General features: G+C 45.4%; 1 protein-coding gene across 5 annotated transcripts in view; it reads right to left on the reverse strand.

Annotated features, from left to right (window-relative positions):
• The window catches only part of LOC147030659 (semaphorin-4D-like), a 105,345-nt gene that overhangs the window by 50,149 nt on the left and 33,842 nt on the right, over positions 1 to 21,354 (reverse strand). For all 5 annotated transcript variants that reach the window (XR_015056464.1, XM_085874890.1, XM_085874891.1 and 2 more), the window contains 2 exons: positions 17,660 to 17,755; positions 9,540 to 9,636 (listed from right to left, as the gene is read on the reverse strand). Coding sequence is in view for 4 of the 5 variants with exons in the window: in XM_085874890.1 (XP_085731016.1) it covers positions 9,540 to 9,636; positions 17,660 to 17,755 (193 nt within the window). In the remaining variant the exon portion in view is untranslated. The remainder of the gene's footprint in view (positions 1 to 9,539; positions 9,637 to 17,659; positions 17,756 to 21,354) is intronic.

Raw genomic sequence — 21,354 nt, forward strand, 5'->3', positions numbered from 1 at the left:
CAGAGCCATCTCCCTAGACATATCACGTGCTTTCGATATCATCTGGCACGATGCCCTGCTCACCAAACTCTCTTTCTATGGTATACAAGGCCATCTCCACTAATGGATCGCAGACTTCCTTTCCTTTTGCAGCCAACGTGTGGCCCGAAATGGAGTTCTCATCCCCTTTTCCTGTCCAGGCTGGAGTTCCTCAAGGCAGTGCTCTGCGCCCTGTTGTTTTTCTGGTTTTCATCAGTGATCTCTCCGACTCTCTGGAAAATCCTCTTTATCTCTTTGCTGATGACTCCACCCTCTGCCGTACCATCTGTCATCCCTCAGATCTGCAAGCAGCAGCCTCTTTACTCTCTGCAGATCTGGATAAAAATCACAAACTGGTCCAACACATGGAACATGTCTTTCAATCCGAACAAATCTCACACTCTCGCGATGTCTCTCTGAAAGGACCCCCCCCCCCCCAATCTACTTTTTCAACAATCCCATTGAAGAAGTCCTTTCATTCAAGCTTCTGGGTCTCACTATCTGCCATGACCTTTACTGGGAAAGCAACATCTCCAAGATGGCCTCCAAAGCCAGTCGCCAAATGGGCATCCTCCATCGTGCAAAGTCCTTCCTTGGCACATCTGAGCTCCTGACCACATACAAAACTTTTGTCCACAGTTTGATGGAGTACTGCTCTCTCCTCTGGACTGATACTCCCGCCTCTCACCTTTCTCCGCTTCACACTGTGGAAACCAAGGCATTTAGGATCATTGGTATCTGCCACGATGAGGCTAAGTCTTTGGGTCTCTCACTCTCACCACAGGCAGGGTGGTGGTCTTTCTGTCATCTACTGTCTCCTCTCCAGTCTCACCCCCCCCTTGCTCTGTCTACGATATGTCCCCTCCATATTTCCACAGGGCGTTCAAGGTCCACCAGGAACCCATTTCTGGTAAAACTACCAAAAACAAGAATCACTGCTCACCTTCACTCTTTCATTCCTCTTTTTTCCCACCTTTGGAACAAACTCCCACACTCTCTTCAATCCCACTCTGTCCTCCAGGTCTTCAAAAGAGCTGTTCACCACTACCTCATATCTTCCCCCATCCAAAACCACAATCTTTTCTACTCCCACCAATCCACCCCAAACCCACCTCCTTCAAATTCCCTGCTTTCCTTCTTGAAAGTTCCTGTCGTGTAAGAACTTTAAAGTCCCTGTCATGTCCATCTTGTACACCCCGTGTTCCCCGCCCCATCTCTCTCCCTTCCACAGATCTAATGTCTCTGTTCCCCATAGTTTTGTCCTTCCCTCTCCTGCCCCTCTTATCTCCTGATTCCCTTGTTGTACGTTCTGTGTTAGCTTTCATGAGCCTCAACATTGTATTCAAAAAAAAAAAAGAAAAGATGTTCGGACAGTTAGAGATGCCCCTCTTTCACACCATCGATCTGTCACTCCGTCAACACATGGGATTATTCTCCATACCTGGTAAGTCAAGTCTCTGCAGGCTGAGTTCCAAACAGTTGCTTAGTTTTTATGCATGTCCAATCTTCCTCCTGGGAGGTTGCTTAGTTAATAGAGTTAGTCGGCCCCAGGAGAGAGTTAGTTTAGCAGGGTATGGAGGGGCATAATCATCATCTTCATTTCTGTTTATTGAGAACTTCAAACACTGGACAAAGCAGTCCAAAGCCTGATATTTGTCAAGTTTACAATAATAAAACAAACTTTAAAATACAGGCGTCTAGAAATAATAATAATAATAATAATGAGCAGATACCCGTCTGTGACGAGTATGGGGGACAGGACGGATCACAATACTCAGTTACGGTAGTTTCTTTGGATGTTTTGCGCCCCATTCAACAGCTCAGTTCATATTGGTGGCGTGTCTGGGTGACCATGGTCGCGTTTGAGACCGGTCGCTTTAGATTGTTGGCCTTGGCACATAGTGCCGGATGAGTAACACGAACGACTTGACATATTAATCGTTTCTATATTACCTCCATCAACAGATTAACAACATGGCAGGATAAAAGTTGTAAATTCTGAGTTGAACAAACGTCCTGAACTCATGGACTTAGTTAAGTGAAGCACGTCGTCTGGGACCCGGCCGTTGGTTTGCCGCCGAATGCTGCTGATTGTGACGTCATCGATTCTCTCTTTGAAAATTATATCTGTATTCGATTTTTTTTGAATCCGCTAGCACCTGCGTAAATACATGGAGCACATAATGTGAAGATTTCGGAAGTATGAACAGAATATGTTCAGAGAAAAGTGTATTAGAAATTCCAGGCTTATGCCCATTATATTATGATGATCATATAAATAAAAATAATAATAATAATAATGATCATATAAATAAAAATACATGTGTCGAGAAATAATAACTAGCTGAAACCCCGTCACAGACGGATTCCGTTCCATGAGCCCAATATGACAACCAGTGGCGGCTCTTGTAAGAGCCGGATCCCAGTCGATGTACTCCATGGCCTTACCTAATGAGGCCTACAAAACGTCCTTGTACACGACATTTTTGGTGTACACTACTCCTTGTGAAGAAGTCCCCCGATTTGTGCACGTGTCTACTTTGACGTACACCGTGTCAAAACTTCTGGCTCTCGAGAACGCGACGTACAGTTGTCCGTGCGAAAAAACTGGAGATGGTAAGTATATTCCCACTCTACGAAATGTTTGTCCTTGCGCCTTGTTAATGTGTCGATGACAGACGTAATGACGTCAGCGAATGACCGATGATGTCATGACGTCCTTATGCCTCTCAGCGGTGACGTCACACGTCGCCAGGTAAACGAATGTAAACCGAAAAGTGTTTATTCTGCTTCAGATTTGAAAGTTGACGATTGCCACTATGTGCGATGCACTCTTACAGGTACGAAGTTTCTTTCAGTCCAGGTCACAGTACCGAGAAAAAGGTGACGCGACCGCGAGGAGGAGCACACAATTGGTCCTTCAGTATTAATATATAGATAATAATGATGATCATATAAAATTACATGAATATGTATGTTATGCCTGAAAAGAAATGTGTGGAATAAAAATGCAAATTAGCCAGAAAGAGACATTTTAAATTCCACCAAAAGGTGCCTGAGCTCGGAGTCCCCATGGCTCAAAGCTCGCTCAGCCAGGGTACATGGAGTGTCAGCATCAGCGACGAGATCGTCTGCAATCCATGTTCACAAACATTGAGCAGTACCTGCGAATTCCCGGGGCGAGGACTGAGCACAGAGCGAGCACCGCTGTGGGCCGTCTGGGCACTCAGGCCTTGCAAACAGGCCGTGGGGACAGACTTATAGACGCAGAACAGCAGGAAATGATGGCTCATAACCCGGGATCGAGTGCCCCCGCACATTAACACGAAACCGAGTACATTCCACTCCAGAATCTGGAGAGCTTTGTTCATCCCGACGGCGAGGTCACTCCAAGTCCAAGTGCTGTGTGAGCTCCACCTGCTCAGCTGCTCTTCCTCTTGGGCTTCAGTCATCGTACTCCCTCTGCGACCACACTCAATTCCACCATTGTCATGGGTCGGACTGGTTCTGACGCAGCGAAGTCGTGGTCAAGGCCACGTTCAACAGAACAGTCACAGCCTCGGGAATAGACTTGGAGAGATTTGGTTCACGTGGTTGGAACGGCTAGTCAAGCGAGATGTGTTCTTGGCACGGCTGCCCTGCACACTACGTCCTCAAGAGGAAGCCATGGCAAAACATCTCTCATGCGGTGACGATGGAGCAAACCTGGAAGTGGAAGTGATGCATCAACATAATCACGGCACTAATAAGCTGCTGACATAATTACGGGCAGGGATTAGGGTTAGATAGAGGGATTAGCAGGGCAGGTTGGTTCGATTAGGGCTGAAGCCAGCCGTCTTACCTGCTACTGCTGCACACTCGTGCTACTATAACGTCAGCTGCTTGTACCACCTGAGGCCGGCCAACAACACCTGCCAGCCCCCACTTACCGTCTTGCCAATTTTGCCTTGCCAGCCAATAATGTCAGCCATGTTTTACCTTGCCTTGTCAGCCAGTCTTGCCAGTTTTGCCTTGCTATGCCTTACAAGCCAGCCATTGTTCATTACCAGCCATGCCATTGCTCATACACCTGCTGTTGCACTACCATTTTGTGCCATTGTTCTTGTGGGCCGAAAGGCCGAAGACCATTTACTTATGGGCCAAAGGGTGATTGCTTGCTTTATGGACCACGTGGGCAAATAAGACTTCCAAGCTGAGAGGCTACATGAGGCCTTTTGTGCATTTTTGGAAGGCCACAATAGCCATTGCGGGCCACATCAGCCAAAGACACATACTTCGAGCGGCCATGTGGGCCTTTGGTTCAATTTTTGTGGGCCTTTCAGGCCACAAAGAACTCCTAGGGGGTAGGCACCGGGTGCTGAGAGGGCTGTGTGGTACTTGTGGGGCCGTGACCGAGGGCCCTCACAGCTTTCCTGTTCGTTCCTCTCAGGCGTTGCTGGCTGGGGCCCGAATCACCAGGCCGCGGCCGAGCCGCGGTTACGCTAGCTGCCGTGGGGACAGAACGTCGTGGGTCACCCCAGTGAGGTGAAGGTAACCTGCGCGGCCTCTTGGAGCTCCTTCGGTCCTCAAAGCTCAATGTCATAAAGACCCCGAGAGGTCCAGTCTACCCCCTTGTCTTTGAGGGGGTTTTTCCTTGCTTTTCTTTGTATGAAAGTTGTGGCGCCGAGTCCGTTAAGTAGAACTGTGTATACGTGTGTAAAGAATAAATAAACGGTCGTAGCTCTTTTACATTGCTTGTGTTTGGCTGTGGAATTGCATGCGTGCTCCCCCTATTCATTGCATGACTGGATCACTGGAAACGTGTGGAAGTAAATGTGCTTCCTAAAATGTGAACCTGCTCATTGCGTCCTCTTCCCTTAATTGAGCTGCCGTCTTGCACTCGGGATATAGTTGGTTTTTAAATAGCCGGTAAAGTGATCGGGTCCAACGGGACTGCGCGATAATACACCTCTCGGTTATCCCAAAAGGAAGCGAGCTGCTTAAGCGGCTCGTTTCCAAGCGGTCCCGTTGAGGTACAATCTCTCGGTAATCTACCCGCGTGATTAATTAGGTATATCGACAATTCGGCGATTGACCCTGTAGCGTGGGTAGCGTATGGACAAGGTTGTGGTGTGGTTAAGAACACACCCGTGGCTGGTTTTCGGCGTTGATCTGGAAAGCCGCGACTGAATTGTTCGTCCGGTGGGCGTACGGCCGCTATTCGTAAAATGCGGTCGTTCGCACGGGCGAGAATTCGTAACAATATGTTTTGTTGCAATGTTATCATTGTTTTTGTGATATATTTTGAAATTGGAATGCCGTGCCGTGGAAGAAGAGCTTATTAAGCTGCTTTATACACCTTAACATGGCATCCATTTGCCATGGGAATTCTAACTGATTTTTAGATCCTCGTGGAGGATCTCCAAGTCTTACTCACGTTGTTGTTCTTCATCTTCTTCTTGTGGACTTTTTTGTTTCACATCCTACAGTTTTCATCGAAACTTCCTGAAACTTGGCATATATACGAGGTGTGTTCAAAAAGTATCCGAGCTTTGTTCATAAAAAATACTCGTATCCAGATACAACAAACTTACACTAATCTCCTTCAAAGTAGTCTGCTTGGGCTGCCACACACTTCTCCCAACGGTTCTGCCACTGTCGGAAGCAGCGCTGGAACGTCTCTTTTCGGATGACGTGCAGCTGGTCCGTTGCATTCCGCATGATGTCTTCTCTGGACTGAAATCTGGTCACCTTCAGGGGCATTTTCAGCTTGGGGAAAAGCCAGAAGTCACACGGAGCCATGTCGGGAGAGTAGGGAGCCTGACGAAGCACAGGTGTGTTGTGTTTGGCCAGGAAACTCTGCATCAAATGTGAAGAATGGGCGGATGCGTTATCGTGATGGAGCTACCAATTGACCGCTGCCCACAGGTCCAGCCGTTTGCGTTGCACAGCATCACGAAGGCGACGTAGTACCTCTTGGTGGTACTCTTTGGTGATGGTTGTGCCGTGTGGTGCGTACTCATGATGAACCACGCCACTGGAGTCAAAGAAGACGGTCAGCATGACTTTGACATTGCTGCGGACCTTCCTTGCTTTTTTTGGCCTCAGGGATGTTGGATGCTTCCATTGTGATGACTGGAACTTGGTTTCTGGGTCATACCCATAAACCCAGGTCTCATCGCCAGTGATCACTGTGTTGAAGAAGTTGGGATCGCTGTTCACAGTCCCAGCATGTCCTGTGCGATCTCCAAACGGAGTTGCTTCTGCTCAATCATTAGCAGCTTTGGCACGAACTTCGCTGAGATTCTCCTTCAGCCAAAATCCTCAGTCACAATGGAATGAACGGATCCAATGCAGACGCCCGCCTCATCTGCAAGTTCTCTGATCGTGATTCGATGATCCTGCATCAGCAGGGTCCTCACTTTGTCAATGACGATCTGATTTTGGGATGTTGAAGGCCTACCAGAACGTGCTTCACTTTCCACTGATGTGCGACCATCTTTGAAGCGGTTGTACCACTCTTTTATCTGTGTGGTGCCCATTGCTTCGTTCCGGAAGGCCTGTTGAATCTTGCGGATCGTTTCCACTTGGGAATCGCCAAGCTTTACACAAAATGTGATGCAGCAGCGTTGTTCAAGTTTTTCCGCCATTTTGTCAAAAATGAAAATCCGACGGCGCTCACTTACACTTCCTCACTCATCGGCGATCTGTCGACGACTGACAGCTTCTGCAGGCGGGAAAATATTCACGCATACGGATTAGGATCGCCTACATACGTGCACCAAACCATGCCTCCCAAGCTTCATTTGTTTACGCACGAAAAATTAAAGTTGGATACTTTTTGAACACACCTCATATGTAAAAATACCCTGCACAGACAGTAACCATCTCCAATTTTGAAAATTCCTCCAAGAAAAAAAAGTTATGACGTCAAAATATCTCCGCGAATGGAAATCGCCTAAAAATTATCTCCGAAACTAGGCAAGCTTTTTGAATTCTGTTTGCGGGAATCGAACAGGGCAAAGCAGAGATGAATTACCGCACATATGAGACATCACAATGATGTCATTCCTATTTTTTGACATTTTTTGTTTCACAACCCAGAGTTTTCATCGGATCTTCGTGAAACTTGCCATGTATATGCAGAAAGCCCACGCGCAGGCAGTAACCATCTCCGATTTTGGAAATTTTTCCGAGAAAAAAAGTTGACGTCATAATATCGCCGCGAATGGAAATCGCCGATACCATTATCTCCGAAACTAGGCAAGCTGTTTGAATTTTGTTTGCGGGAATCAAGCCGGGCATTAGCACAGATAATTTATCGCAAACCTGATACATCACAATGACGTCATCATGAAGAGGACGAGGATCTTAGCTCATTTGAGCTTGTTTGTAGTATAGTCAAGTCTTAAAGGGTCTTCAGGATCTACAGAGTCTTTTGGATCCTCTCTGGGACTTTTTGGTCCAAGGGAACTTTTTGGGATTTTTGGGACTGGGGTCTTCAAAGTTCAAAGGGGTCTCAGCAGTCTCTCAAAAAAAACAAACAAACAAAAAAAAACCAAACAAGATCAGCAGTCTTAAGGGTCAAAAGGTAAATTCCAATAGTACGTAATTAATGAATAGACATACATAGTATGCCTATTCAATCGACAAAAAGTATGCCTCACACACACACTTCAAAAAGATAATGATTTTAGAGATAGTTTTTTAAAAATCCGGACGTTTAGCACTACTGAAGCAGTTTTATACACCACCCTTATGCACTGTAATAAGATGACATTGAGTTGCAGTTTAGGAACTGGAGGCTTTATCAGAGAGTGCACTCGTACTTTCTACTTAGGGATGGCACGGAAAAAAAAAATGGCAGTTCCACCCGCAACATACAAAATTGGGGTATCTTTTCTAAAAAAATCTCTTTAGCTACATATGAGAGCCTACCTCGCCTGTTCAGCTGATTGTGTAAGCAGGGATAACTTTTCAGTACTCCAGACTTTGACAAAAGCAAAAAAAAACAAAACCCCCCCCAAAAAACCCTGAGATCAGTCAAAACCGGAATATCTTCTTGTTCATAATCATCATCTTCAGACGGCCTATTCCCGAGCTGCCTCTCTCAATGGCAATGATTCTGGTGCCATCTGACAGCTTTTACGTGGTGCAGCATCCTTTGATATCGTAATTTTAATAGCTTGAAAGGATTCCACAAAAATTACGTAAAACTGTATTCCTTTGTGAAGGAATAGGAAGGGAGGGGTCAGCGGGTCTATGACTGTCAATCAGCTTGATGGGGGCAGGACCGCAAGACACATTTGCTCAATCAGACTTATATTGGTGTGGTTAACGGTCAGACCTACATGGGTGTCGTTAAATGTCGGGAAGTATGTTACTCCGAGAAGTATGTAAACGAGGCAGGGATGGTCACGAACAATGATCACGTGTGAAACCACCCCTACATCATTCTTTGAATAATGGTTATCCCGAGTACTTGTATTCTGAGTACTTGCCTCGTGATACTCTGACAATTTCAAATCTCATACTGTATACAGTGTTGTGTCCTTGCAAATTACAAGTTTATAGTCATAGATGTCACCTGAAGTTCTTATTCTACATATAAATAATGAATATGATAAGATTCCATTGGCCTTATATAATGGGGAAAAAAATATAAAAATATAAAAATCACATAAAATCATCAATTTTAATCCTATTAAATTGAAATTTGAACAGGATTTGTAAATTGGGTCACGATCTGGTTCACCACGAACTGGTTCACCAAAAATCAGAAGGATCGATTCAGCTTTTTTGACCTGTCAACGGTTTCCATGACAACAAAAAAAAGAGGAAGATGGAAATTTAATCATTTGACATAGCATTAATATTTGGTGTGTGCCCCGGTTTAGAATAGGTACACTGTATCCCTGCACGTCGTAAGAAGTGAGTAAAAGGGTTGGCGTCAGGAAGGGCATCTGGCCATAAAACATTGCCTCAAAAAGGGAACCATGTTCCTGTACGTCTGGGGACATACAGGAAACCATGTCTTCATGGGGACCGCAAGGTTAACCCTCACTCGAGCAGGGAAAATGGCCTTAAAAATACCTGTTGTTTACATAGCATTAATACCATCTCATTAAAAAGAAGAAGAAAATCAAATCCAGAAGCAGTCTGATTGTAAAAATAAATAAATAAATAAATAAAGACCTTGATTGAATAATTTTGTTTTTTAATCTACATGAAACAGGGTTTATTGGGGGGGGGGGGAGGATTTGTGGATAATGGGAAACTGATGGGAAAAGGTGCTGGATAGTGATCTGCGCAATACTGATATTGTCAAATTATCTGGGATAATGCCAGCATGAAATGTTCCCCATGACGAGGTAGATGAAGTGACAGACAAAATGTAATGCAAGAATACCTACAAAACAGACGGTAAATGTAGAAAATCTCATCACAAATAAAATATCCAATTTTTTTCTTTCCTTTTTTAAAAACAACAAAATTCGGAATCTCATGAATTTTTAGTTTTAATCATAAAATTAAAAACCCACCAACAAAGATAGATGCGAAGCTCTCACTTGGGTTAAAGGGACATCTCCCTCCACCATGGATCACACTGCCTGGTATCAGTGTGAACGTTTTGATGTCCTGTAAGAATTACACCAACAGGCAACAGATCATCCAAACGACGTAGGCATCACAGGAAGAGATCATTCGGCCCATTATATGTGAGTTTCCAGCACATTCCACTTGCTTAATGTACCCCTTTATTCCAGGTGAAACTAATGACTGTTGGATCTCAGGATTTACTAGATCTGATCATTGTTAATTATTTTCACTTTGCATTTTTGTTTTTGCAGAAATGTACCATTGAGCAGCAAATACAACCTAATATTTTTTGGGGTGTTGCAATATCTTGTTCATGAGTGCCCAACGGACGAACAGTATCTTATACCTGCACGCCCATCACATGCGGAGAGACTTCTCATGTACAAGATTAAATATTTTGTCATTCCATTATGAATTTGCTTATCAATCAGGTTATGCAAGTGCATGAAAGTTTTACAAAGCATAAAAGTGTTTATAAGCATAACAGTGTACATTAAAAAAAAACAAAAGCTAAAATTTCCTGATTCCTTTGAAAGTCCTTAATACAATAAACCCTCACATATTGTGGGTTTTGACTATTGTGTACCGATTTCATTATCGTGGGATTTCAATTCGACCAATTGCGATTTTTGAGCTGAGACGAGTCATTTGCGTTTGCGTCAACGTGTACGATTGTCTCCCATGACGAGCCTTCCCAGGCAAAAATAACATTCCTTTCCTGTAATAATTCTCTGCAAACTACTGCAGTAGGACCTGTTACCAACAATAGTATATGAGAGTACAACTCTCATCTACTATAGTTCTAACTAGCATTTTTGCCTGGGTATTGTGCTGTTTGTCGTGCACCATTTTTAATGGCGCCCGAACGTAAAGCGTTGGGCAAAGTTAGTTGTGCCAAAAGACAGAGAAAGGTTATGACATTGGGCGAAAAGATCAAGTTGTCAGTTTGGTTGGCTCAAAGAGAAAATGCGGCATCTGTACGTGCCGTCATTACAGGATCAATGATTGTAGGTAGAAGTAGAACCCCTGCACCCCCCATTGTTCTCTTCCTCATTCCTAAACCTTCATTTTCCTTCAAATCTCATTCCCAGACCTTCATCTTCCAACTCTGCATTTATACCTCATTCCCAAAACCTGTACCTGAACCCCCACGTCATGCTTCATTCCCAAGCCTGCATTTTCCAACTTCACATGAGAGGAGGAAGAATCTGAGGCAGAGGAGGATGAGTCGCACATCTAGCTCGGATATCTGAGACGCCAGAGAGGGCTCGCCTACTAGTTCCGGGCACCTCAGGGACGCGGCTGAGTGTCCCCATCGTGTAACATCGCCACTGCCTATCTTCCCCATCCATTTCCTCTGCATTCTCCTGTATATTTGTGCGAGGTGAAGGAGAGAAGGAAAGACTGCTTTCCTTTTCTCCATTCAATACTTTTATTTTATTCTTTGCTCCTGAGTGAATGATGGCCAAGTCTTTTGTTTTAGTACGAATGAAGAAGAATACATTTTATGGTTAAATATGCTCTTTTGTGCCTTTTTCATTCTTGCTTATAAAGACTTGATTTTAAATGATTGCTTGCCTGTGTGTTTGTAATAAATAATTGTTTGTTGCCATTTCCAATCAGTCTCGGTTGTCTTTTCTTTTCTTGGTCTGATACAGTGCACAAGTAAGGTTAGATGGAACGTTCCACCCCAATAATTTGCTTTGTGAGTCAGCGCACCCACTGTAATGCTCGGCAGTAATCCGAGTACGTGCTGAGGGCAAGTGACCCAAATTAGCCGGCCGTCCACAGGTAAGGCGTCACGCAAAATAGTGAAACCCTGCTCAGATTGGCCGTGCCAATCGGCATTCGTAGTTGCTTAGAAACCTGCCAGTGTGTTGAGTTATCTGTGCCCGGCGGCCTCAGGAGGATTGAAGATGTTAACACCACATCTCACAGCACTCTGAGTACCAGAGTATAGTTCAGATATGAGATCGATCAGTTTTGGTGGCATCCCATGAAGACCAAGAATCCTCCAGTGAGCATCCCAATTCTCTGAACCAAACAGTTTACAGAGATCAACATAGGCTGCAAGCAGCCCTTGCCGAAACTCTGGTCTGCGTTCGATGAGGACGAGAGCACGGATATGGTCGATCGTTGACCTCTTTGGTGTAAAACCTGACTGCTCTGGATGCTGGAGCTCAAGCAGATGGTGGAGAACCCTGTCAATAATTATCTGAGCAAAGACCTTGTCCGGCACTGAGAGCAGTTGTTGCAGTCCTGGCGATCACCCTTCCCTTTTCAGAGAGGGACAACAAGGCCACTCTTCCATTCAGTTGGGATGATGCCTGTGTTCCAGGCAGAGCACAGAACTGCATGCAATGACATGAGTACAGCATTTCCACCAGCCTTGAGAAGTTCAGCATGGATGCCACAGATCACAGGAGATTTAGGCCATTTCAAGCCTGTTTTTCCACAAAGGGACATCACAGTTGATTGGAGGGTCAGGAATAGGGATATTAACACCACAACATCCAACTCAACAGCTGGTGGATCAGCCTGGTACAGCCACTCAACGTAACCATCCAGTGGGCCTTCACTCCTCTGTCAAGAGCCCACCACCCTCCGCTACAACTGCGGTACATCAAGCGACAGGCTTGGAAGAACGCAATGTGTGAATTCCAATGTTAGCAGGACCAGAATCACTTGACCACCGGTGATGCTCTACCCCTTCACAGATCCCTCACACAAAGGGCTCCTTGTCCACCCTCAACGAACATGCAGTTTTATGCTTCAACTCCCTGAACAGTTCAGCTCTGCCATTAAGCCTGGCCCTGCGACTCTGGTCAATGGTATCCAGTGTCCCTCGAAAGACAAAATTATTCTTTGCTTTTTGGTGAGTTCCAAGACATCCACCGGCAACATCAACGATGGTGGTCTAGAAAGCATGATGCAACTCTTCAAGATTCCTGAAAGCACGCAGACACCCCCAATGCCAACTCAGCCTGTTTGCAAACTCTTCAGCTACCCTCTCATCCTTGAGCTTGCCAACATCCAACCTAGGCTGGGATGGTACCATTCTCCAAGATTTAAGCTGCAACTTGAGAGTTGCTACCACAAGCCTGTGGTTGGTATTGAGGAACTGAGCACTCCGGTAAACCCTGCAGTTCTGGAACGTCCTCCAGTGACCTTCGATGAGGCTTGTAGCAAGGGTATTATGTACATATTTAGGACACAGGGGAACAAAAAATGAAAGTCATTGTATGATTAAGTTTTGCATATCATTTGTTAGCCAACATCATGGGGATTCAGGATCTATTTGGGCAGAGCTTAATTCTTCCTCTTTCTATTGCTCTGACAGGGTCAAAGTTGGTTATCAATTATCTGTATCAAGGAACCACTCATATCATTCTAGAATTGGTCTGATGGCTTAGATATGTATTATACACTAATTGGAAACCACATATATGGAGAATAATTGATTTACCTGATATTTGACCTTGAGCAAAGAGGTCAAAGTCATATGAAATGAACAAATTGATCAAAGTGATCAGTGCTCATTCAGGTCAAAATATTGTTGCGAATTCACGCCCACCGGCGTGCGATCGGCCAGGTAACTCGAATCGCGACACGTCGCCCACCGGACAGACAATTCAGTCGTGACCCTCCGGGAACTATCGCCCGGAGCCAGTCACGGGTGGGCCTTTCGACCTCACCACGATCGTGCCAATTGCCCACCCGTGCAGGATAAGGTTGCTCGCCAAATTCGACCTACCTAAGTACCTGTGCGAGTGGTCGACCGGGCGATCGTACCTCGCCGCAGGTCGACTTCGGACACGAACCGCTTAAGCGGTTCGTTCCGTGCTGCAGAGATTACCGAGCGGAGTTATCATCGACCTCGACGGTTAGGATTATTTACCGGGCGTTTTAAACCCACTATCAATCCCTTACGTGGTGCAAGATGGAGATTCAATAAAAGGAAGGAGACAAAGCAAAGCGGGAAACAGTTCAACGAGCAATGCACATTTATTTCACACACACGGAAGGCAAGTATATACAGCCATACAATCATGCAACAAAAGCAAATGCAAGGATGCAGAGCTACAACCGAATAAAAGGGGCAATGTACAGGCACAGACACTTAGGCAGTTCTAGTTATTGGACACGGCGCCACAGCATGCATTCAACCCGAAAGAAAGAAAGCCACCCTCACAGGCAAGGAGGCAGACAGGTCCGTAGACCAAATATACGTGGATCCTGGAGGATCGGCCAGGTCCACGAGACCGGGAAGGTCTTACCCGCATCCTCGTGACACGATGGCGGGCAAGCCACAATGTTCTCGCAGATGCACCCCGACTCCGTGTCCCTGGCATGGTCGGCAAGCCCTCTCCGGCGTGCTCCGCGTGAGCGGTTTTGTTGGCACCACGTTTAGGGTGGGGGAGGAACGGCCCCCCCCCCCCAGCATGGATGGGGGGGGGAATTGCTGATGCTCAGGGAGAGGGGAATGGCTGGCTGGCTTGGACCCCGCGACGAGACGAGCGACCCCCACACCGCAACCTCATTGCCGACCACCGTCTTCCCTTGACTCGAACTTGAACTTGACCAGCAGCCTGCAACCGAACCACGCGAACTCCAACTCCACGCGAGTCGCCTTGCGCTCGCATCTTTATAGGCCTCAGGAGGAGCCTATATGCAAATATTCGGATCAAAACGCGATTGGAGGCGGGGCCACGCCACCCTCTGTTCAGGCATTGGTCAGGCAAAAAGGGGGTGTGAAGCCTTTTTGATCCGAATTCTGCTCGTGAAGAATCCATGTTCATCGCGCATGGAGGCGTCCCATACCGCCCGATGCTTGCCCATTGGACGGAGAAAAGGGGGTGTGAAGCCTTTTGGATCCGAATTTCTCCCTCGGAAAGGCCGCCATTCGCGCTTGCGGCTCGATGCGTTTGGCACCAATTGCCGAACGGGCCCTAGACAGCCCGACGTTCAGTGTTCACAGGTGGCACGGTTGGTAGTTGTGAAGGAGAAAGGCGAAGGTGGTGGAGTTGTTCGGGGGCGTTGTTGAGCGTCGTTAGAGAATGTCGGCTGAGGCGATGCTTGCGTGGTTGGGTTGTGGAGGTGAAGGTAGTGGCGGTTTGGTGGAGTTGTTCGGGGGCATTGTTGATGGTGGCGATTTGGTTGTTGGGGTGGTGTTTGAGTTGTTGGCGGCTTATTGGTCGAAAATAACAATAGAGAAAGAAAAATGGCTAACTCAAAGCATCACAGCCCGGATGAATCACACATATTCCCTCTATACAACGGGTTTGGGCTAACGACACATGAACTTACCGATATATCTCACCTGAGGACTCTTTATGGCGTAATGCGAATTTCCACAACAGTAACAATATATATGCACATAAACTTAACCATCGAAATACATGCTGTGATGAACCAAACTAACATCTTAGGATTAAAAGTGCAGATTTCTTTAAAACGTAACGTACTTCCTAACGACCTTTGATATTCTGTATACTGAACACAAACTGGCCTTTGGTATTGATTTTTATATCGTAGGGCCATCTTGGTAAACTTATTCTATGGTTATAAAATCATATGGTTCTATGATTGTTATATGGTTATAATATGGTTATATGGTTTGAAAATCAAGCTTATAGCTACCAGTAATTTTGTAGCAGCTTGGTAAATGAAATTTGTTACGTACTTCCTAACATTTTAAACCCAATCATGGAAGTGAACCTAAAAACTGGTATGAAGTAATGATCCATGTTGAAACTTGCCATTTTAAATCATCACTTTATGCAGAAGTAAATTGCTATTTAAGATGTTCTATCAGATGAATTTCAAATTTCTGGAATAAGATTTTATAAGCTTCACTATGACTGGGGGAAATTTTGCAAAATCTGAGATTTTACACATTTGAAGGTGCCAAGATATGCAGAAGGTCATAAGAAATGTACTGTTTCAAGGAATTGTTCTATTCTTATGTATAATGATATATATCAAACAAAAAAAATGCATTTTCAACCATTTTGGACAACATATACAATCATACATGTGACCCATTTCTAAAAAATGAGCTATAAAAATGGAAAAAATAGCCTGTGTTTGGATAAAAAAAAAAACATTCTTTGTAAGCACATATATCCATAGGACCCATAGCAAAGTATACATTTTCTGAAAGCACAGACACTTGGGCATTATATAACATTAAGATTGTTTATCTTATTAAAACTGGGTTCAATTTCCAAGCTTTCTCGTCATTTAGGACCACAGTGTACACAATACCATGCTACAAGCCATGAGAAAATGGTCAATCTCCTTTGCCACATCACCAGTGTTGGAATAACAAGTCCAGCGATGAGCCTGTGGGTGCTGAAACCATGAACCAGCCACCAGAAGTCCATGACTTCTTGAAAAGTGAAGGAACTTAGTGCTATTCTGGTTCACAGTTCCAGACCTATGGGGACCAACACATATCTCATAACCATCCCTATCAGTTCCAGTCGATGCATTGAAATCCCCCAAGATGAGAAGAGTATCTCGTCTGGGGCACTGATCAACCACAGACTTGAGGGTGGCATGACAGGCTGAGTCACCGTCCTTCACGGTGAGATCACTTGCCTCAATTGGAGATAAAAGGAGGGAAATACAAGGAAATACAAGGAAAACAGACACAGGTGGAGCAGATACAGACACCAGGGAAATGACACCCAATGGAGAGACTAATCCTAAGCCTCATAATACACTTGTTGACCAGTGTTACCTCAATTATTATTGGAGTCAGCTTATTGGACAGAGCTACAGCAACTCCTGGGGCATGGCAACCATCAAAGGTACCAGACCAATAGCAGGTGTAACCACCCGCAATGATCTCGCCGCAATCCCGTCTCCGAATCTCAGAGAGTGCTGCAATACCGATGTCCAAACGCTTGAGCTCAGATGATAGCAGAGAGGTGATTATCCTCTCTTAGGGATAGGCCATTCCAGGCACGCACCCGAAGGGACACCCTCAAGTTAACCCAAGGAGACCGCCGTCTGGTGGACGACACCTCAGCACCAACCTGACACACAATACCGCAATCTGACCCAGGAAGGTTACCCCATGTTTTTCCTCATCTTATCAAAGAGTGGGTGTCCCAAAGCCTTTTCTCCAATTCCGTCTTCCGGTGAGCTGCCTTCTGAAGGGCAGCTGCAAAGGAGGTACTCCCAAGAAGTGGGTTTTCAGGGATTTTTTTAATGCTTTTGGAATGTTTTGCGGAATGAAGGGTTTTACAGTGGCCAGAGTGCAAATCCTGCCACCATCCTCCTCAAAAAAGTAACCCAACTGCAGGAGGACATCGGCAGACAGTTGGGCACTCAATAGGGATGGTCGTTGGCTCACAAGGGGGCCCCGCTTCTCTTTGACAGTTTTTGTTTTTCGTCCTGCTGGATGGCCATATCCATACACCCTCCTCTCCAAGAAATCTGGTGGGGGAGACTGTTTAGTCGCCGCCAATCTGACCATGAAACAGGTTAGTACAGGTTTACATGGTACCTTGTATAGCGAGTCACACATCTAATCTGGCCTGACCTGACAACGTCACGTGACCTATGGTGCCATAGTTATCACTTAAAATGGTTATTACCCAAGTACGCTGGGACTCGTTTCACCGACCTCAGAAGGATGACAGGCTGAGTCAATCCCAGCTGGTGTTAATTCAACATTCGACAAGGGCTTAAACTCTTGACCCTAAGGTCCAAAGCCAGATACCTTAACCAATAAGCCAACACCAGGCTATACAATGTGACAACAACAATGTGTTTTGCAAGGTGGCCTCCGATATTTTTCACAGTACTGCATATCCAGCCTTTCTTAAAGTGAAACAATAACTCGCTGCCTTTGATATGAATAATAGCCATCAGATGACCATCATCACAAAGAAATAATAAATGAAAGGTGGGAAAATATCAGTTGTGAAAAGCCATACCATTTGGAACACCATTTCCGAGTGAGGTTTCCATTACAACGGATCAATAACAAGTTGAGTGATTAGATGTAGAAAACAAGGTTTCAAGTAAAGTTGAGAAGACCTTTACTCACGATTTGAGCACATTGAGGTTTAAAGGAGTTTGTTCCACAAGCCAGCAAATGGGAACCGTTCACATGCAGCATGCGAATGAAATTGTGGCACTTTATCTGCAAGATGTGCACAAAATTAAAATAAATGCTTCATAACATTGTTACTTAACTTTCCAACTTGGAAACAAACACTGTAATCCCTTGAGAAAGAAGAAGAAGAACAACAACAACAAACAAGAACAAGAACAAGAACAAGAACAAGAACAAGAACAAGAACAAGAACACCCTTTTCAGGTCTTCAGATGCATAGGGCTGCTGAGGCAGTTTCCATTAGCTCGGGGGCACAAACCTAGATGGGTCGCCACTCCAACGCAGCACTTATTGCCAAGTCCATGGAGGAAATTTGTCTCCAACATTTAATAACACACTGCCAGAGCAGCCTCTGACATGATTAAAGCTTTAAATTTAAACTTCTGAGATTAATTAAATCCTATGTAGTAACACACATGCAACTAGAAGGGGAGCACTCGGTAGAGTGCAAAACCTCCGCCGCCAATACTGCTTGGTCACTCAAGAGAACCCGATATCCTATTCATTCAATTTGACGTCAACAGTGCTCACAGAGTTATAGTTTGCAACTTTCCCTTTTACTTTTAACTTTTACATACTCGATTCATTCGTCATAACTAGATTCCTTGAGACAGAAATTGATTTTACGTGGGTATATCCACCTGAAGTTCCAGAATCAGCCGCAATTATAATTTTGGCATGTTTTTTGTTGGAAATCACTTATAACATGTAGAAATGCAAAAAAAAAATCTAAATTTTGTTGAAAACAAAGATGCAAAAATTTTTTTTTTCCTCTAACAATTTTTTTTTTGTGGGGGGGGGGGGTTGGAAATCACTTAAAACATGTAGAAATGCAAACAAAAAAAAAATTCAAATATTTTTTCAAAATGGCCGCCATAGCGGCCATATTCGATTTTGGACCATGTCCAAAATCTAATGGCATGATCCTTGGACCAGACCTAACCCACCACCAAGTTTTGTCGAAATCCGTCGAGGAGTTGTTCCGTAATACTGTTCACAAACAAACAAACAAACAAACAGAAAGGGGGTGAAAACAGTAACCTCCGATCTTCGATGGTGGAGGATAATAACATCGATAGAATGACCTCAAAAACTACTGTTGTCACTCCAGATTTGTCTCATCCAACCACTGTTTATTTATTGTTACATGCAGTGGTAATTATTATGATTGTGTTTATCAGTGTTTGGTGAAGCATTTATCTTGTGCTTTTGTATATGTGAGTGGACCGTGCACCAATGCGTATGTATCGACATAAAAAAAAAACATGAAAAACATTAAACTCACTTTCTCTCCTTCCTCACACTCCCATTTACCTCTACCCACCTTGCCCGCTGAGCAAATGATTCTTCTTTTTAAGAAAAACCAAAAAGTTATTGTTATTATAATTATTATTATTCTTTTTTGAAAGGTTTTATCAAAACTCCACTCTTCTCCACCTTACTCTGTCCTCCCAGGGCAAGGTTAATTTAGAGTATTTCTTCCCTTCTTTATACTTTTTCTATTTCCTCACCCCTCTCTTCTTTTCCACAACTTCTTATCCCCTTACCATTTTCTTCCTTATCCTCCATTACAAAATCACATTGCTTGTCCCACTGCACTCTTACAGGTCAGGTCAGGTATGGGAGCATGCGCCAGAGCAGTGCATCGCTGCGTCCACTTTCTGCCTCCGTCTGGCCATCCCCCAGGCAGATGCCTGGCCCATCCCAATCTCCTTGAGATGCCGATCAACTTGCTGCAACCACGAGGAACGTGGTCGGCCCATTGGCCTCCTCCACTCACGAGACTCCCTCGCTGAGAGAATCTGGTGAGCAGGATCAGCATCAGGAAAACGAGCCACATGTCCATACAGCCACAGCTGACGCTCAGGTAACAAATCTCATCTGAGTCTCTCTCAGCAACCGCTCATTGGACACAAAGTCCGACCAGCGATAGCCAAGGATTCTCCGAAGAGACCTGGTACCAAAGGAATTAAGTCTCCGTCTCAGATCCTTGGTCAGAGCCCAAGTCTCGCATCTACAGAGCAAGACTGGAAGCACCAAGAACATGAAGACTCGGACTTTCGTCCTCCCGCACAGGTACCAGCAGTGCCACACCCCATTATCCAGTGAATCCATTACTCCCCAGGTCCGACCCAGACGTCTATTGACCTCTGACTCACAGCCAGCAGAGACATGAATATCACTGCCGAGGTGAGTGAATCTCTCCACGACCTCAACATCCTCACCACAAACAGGCACAGACAGGACAGCAGCAACCAAGATGTCATTGAAAGCCTGGATCTTAGTTTTGACCCAGGAAATCCATAATGCCAGCGACTCAGACTCCTCATTCAGCACCTCGAGGGCCCCCAAAAGGATATCTAAAGTCTCCGCAAAGATGACTGCATCATCTGCGAAATCAAGGTCAGAGATCTTGACATTCCCAAACGATGCACCACAGCTTGATCTCTCCGACATCCTCTCCAGAATCCAGTCTGTACAAGTGCTGAAAAGTGTGGGGGCCAGCACACACCCCTGACGAACTCCAGTAACAACTGGAAATAAGGTCAGAGATGGTACCACCACACTTCACAGCACTCTCAGTACCGGAGTAGAGTTCAGACATCAGATCGATCAGTTTTGGTGGCACCCCACGAAGACCAAGAATCCTCCAGAGGGCATCCCGATTCCCTGAATCAAATGCTTTACAGATATCAACATAGGCTGCAAGCAGCCCCTGCCGAAATTCTCGTCTGCGTTCGGTGAGGACATGAAGGGCAAGGATACGGTCAATCGTTGACCTCTTTGGTGTATAGCCTGACTGCTCTGGATGCTGGTGCTCAAGCAGATGGTGGCGAACACCATCAAGAATTATCCGAGCAAAGACCTTGCCCGGCACTGAGAGCAGCGTCACCCCTCGGTAGTTGTTGCAGTCTTGGCAATCACCCTTCCCTTTCCAGAGAGGGACAACAAGGCTCCTCTTCCAGTCAGTTGGAATGATGCCTGTGTTCCAGGCAGAGCACAAAACTGCATGCAACGACACGAGTGCAGCATTTCCACCAGCCTTGAGAAGTTCAGCATGGATGCCACAGATCCCTGGAGCTTTACCCCATTTCAACCGGTTTACCGCAGCCTGTGTTTCCACAAGTGAAGGTGGACCACAGTTGATTGGAGGGTCAGCAACAGGGATTGTAACACTCCTGACATCCAACTCGACAGCTAGTGGATCAGCCTGGTACAACCGCTCAAAGTAACCGGCCCAGCAGGCCTTCACTTCGGACTCCTCTGTCAAGAGCCTACCACACTCTGATCTCACTGCAGTGCTCCGAGGGATGGGCTTGGATGAACGCAATGCACAAATTCCCCTGTAAGCGGGACGAGAATCACCTCACCACAGGTGATGCTCGACCCACTCACAGATTCCTCGCACATAGGCATCCTTATCCACCCTCAGTGCACGTACAGTTTTAAGCCTCAATTCCCTGAACAGCTCAGCTCTGCCATTCAGCCTGGCCCTGCGACTCTGGTCAATGGTATCCAGTGTCCCTTGAGAGACAAAATTCTTTTTTGCCCTCCGGTGAGTTCCAAGACATCCACCGGCAACATCAAGGACGGTGGTCTTGAAGGCACTCCACAACTCTTCAGGA

The sequence above is a fragment of the Eptatretus burgeri genome, chromosome 3, assembly GCF_056783735.1.
Source record: "Eptatretus burgeri isolate ZD-2024b chromosome 3, Ebu_testis_v1, whole genome shotgun sequence".
In the NCBI taxonomy this organism is placed as follows: Eukaryota; Metazoa; Chordata; class Myxini; order Myxiniformes; family Myxinidae; genus Eptatretus; species Eptatretus burgeri.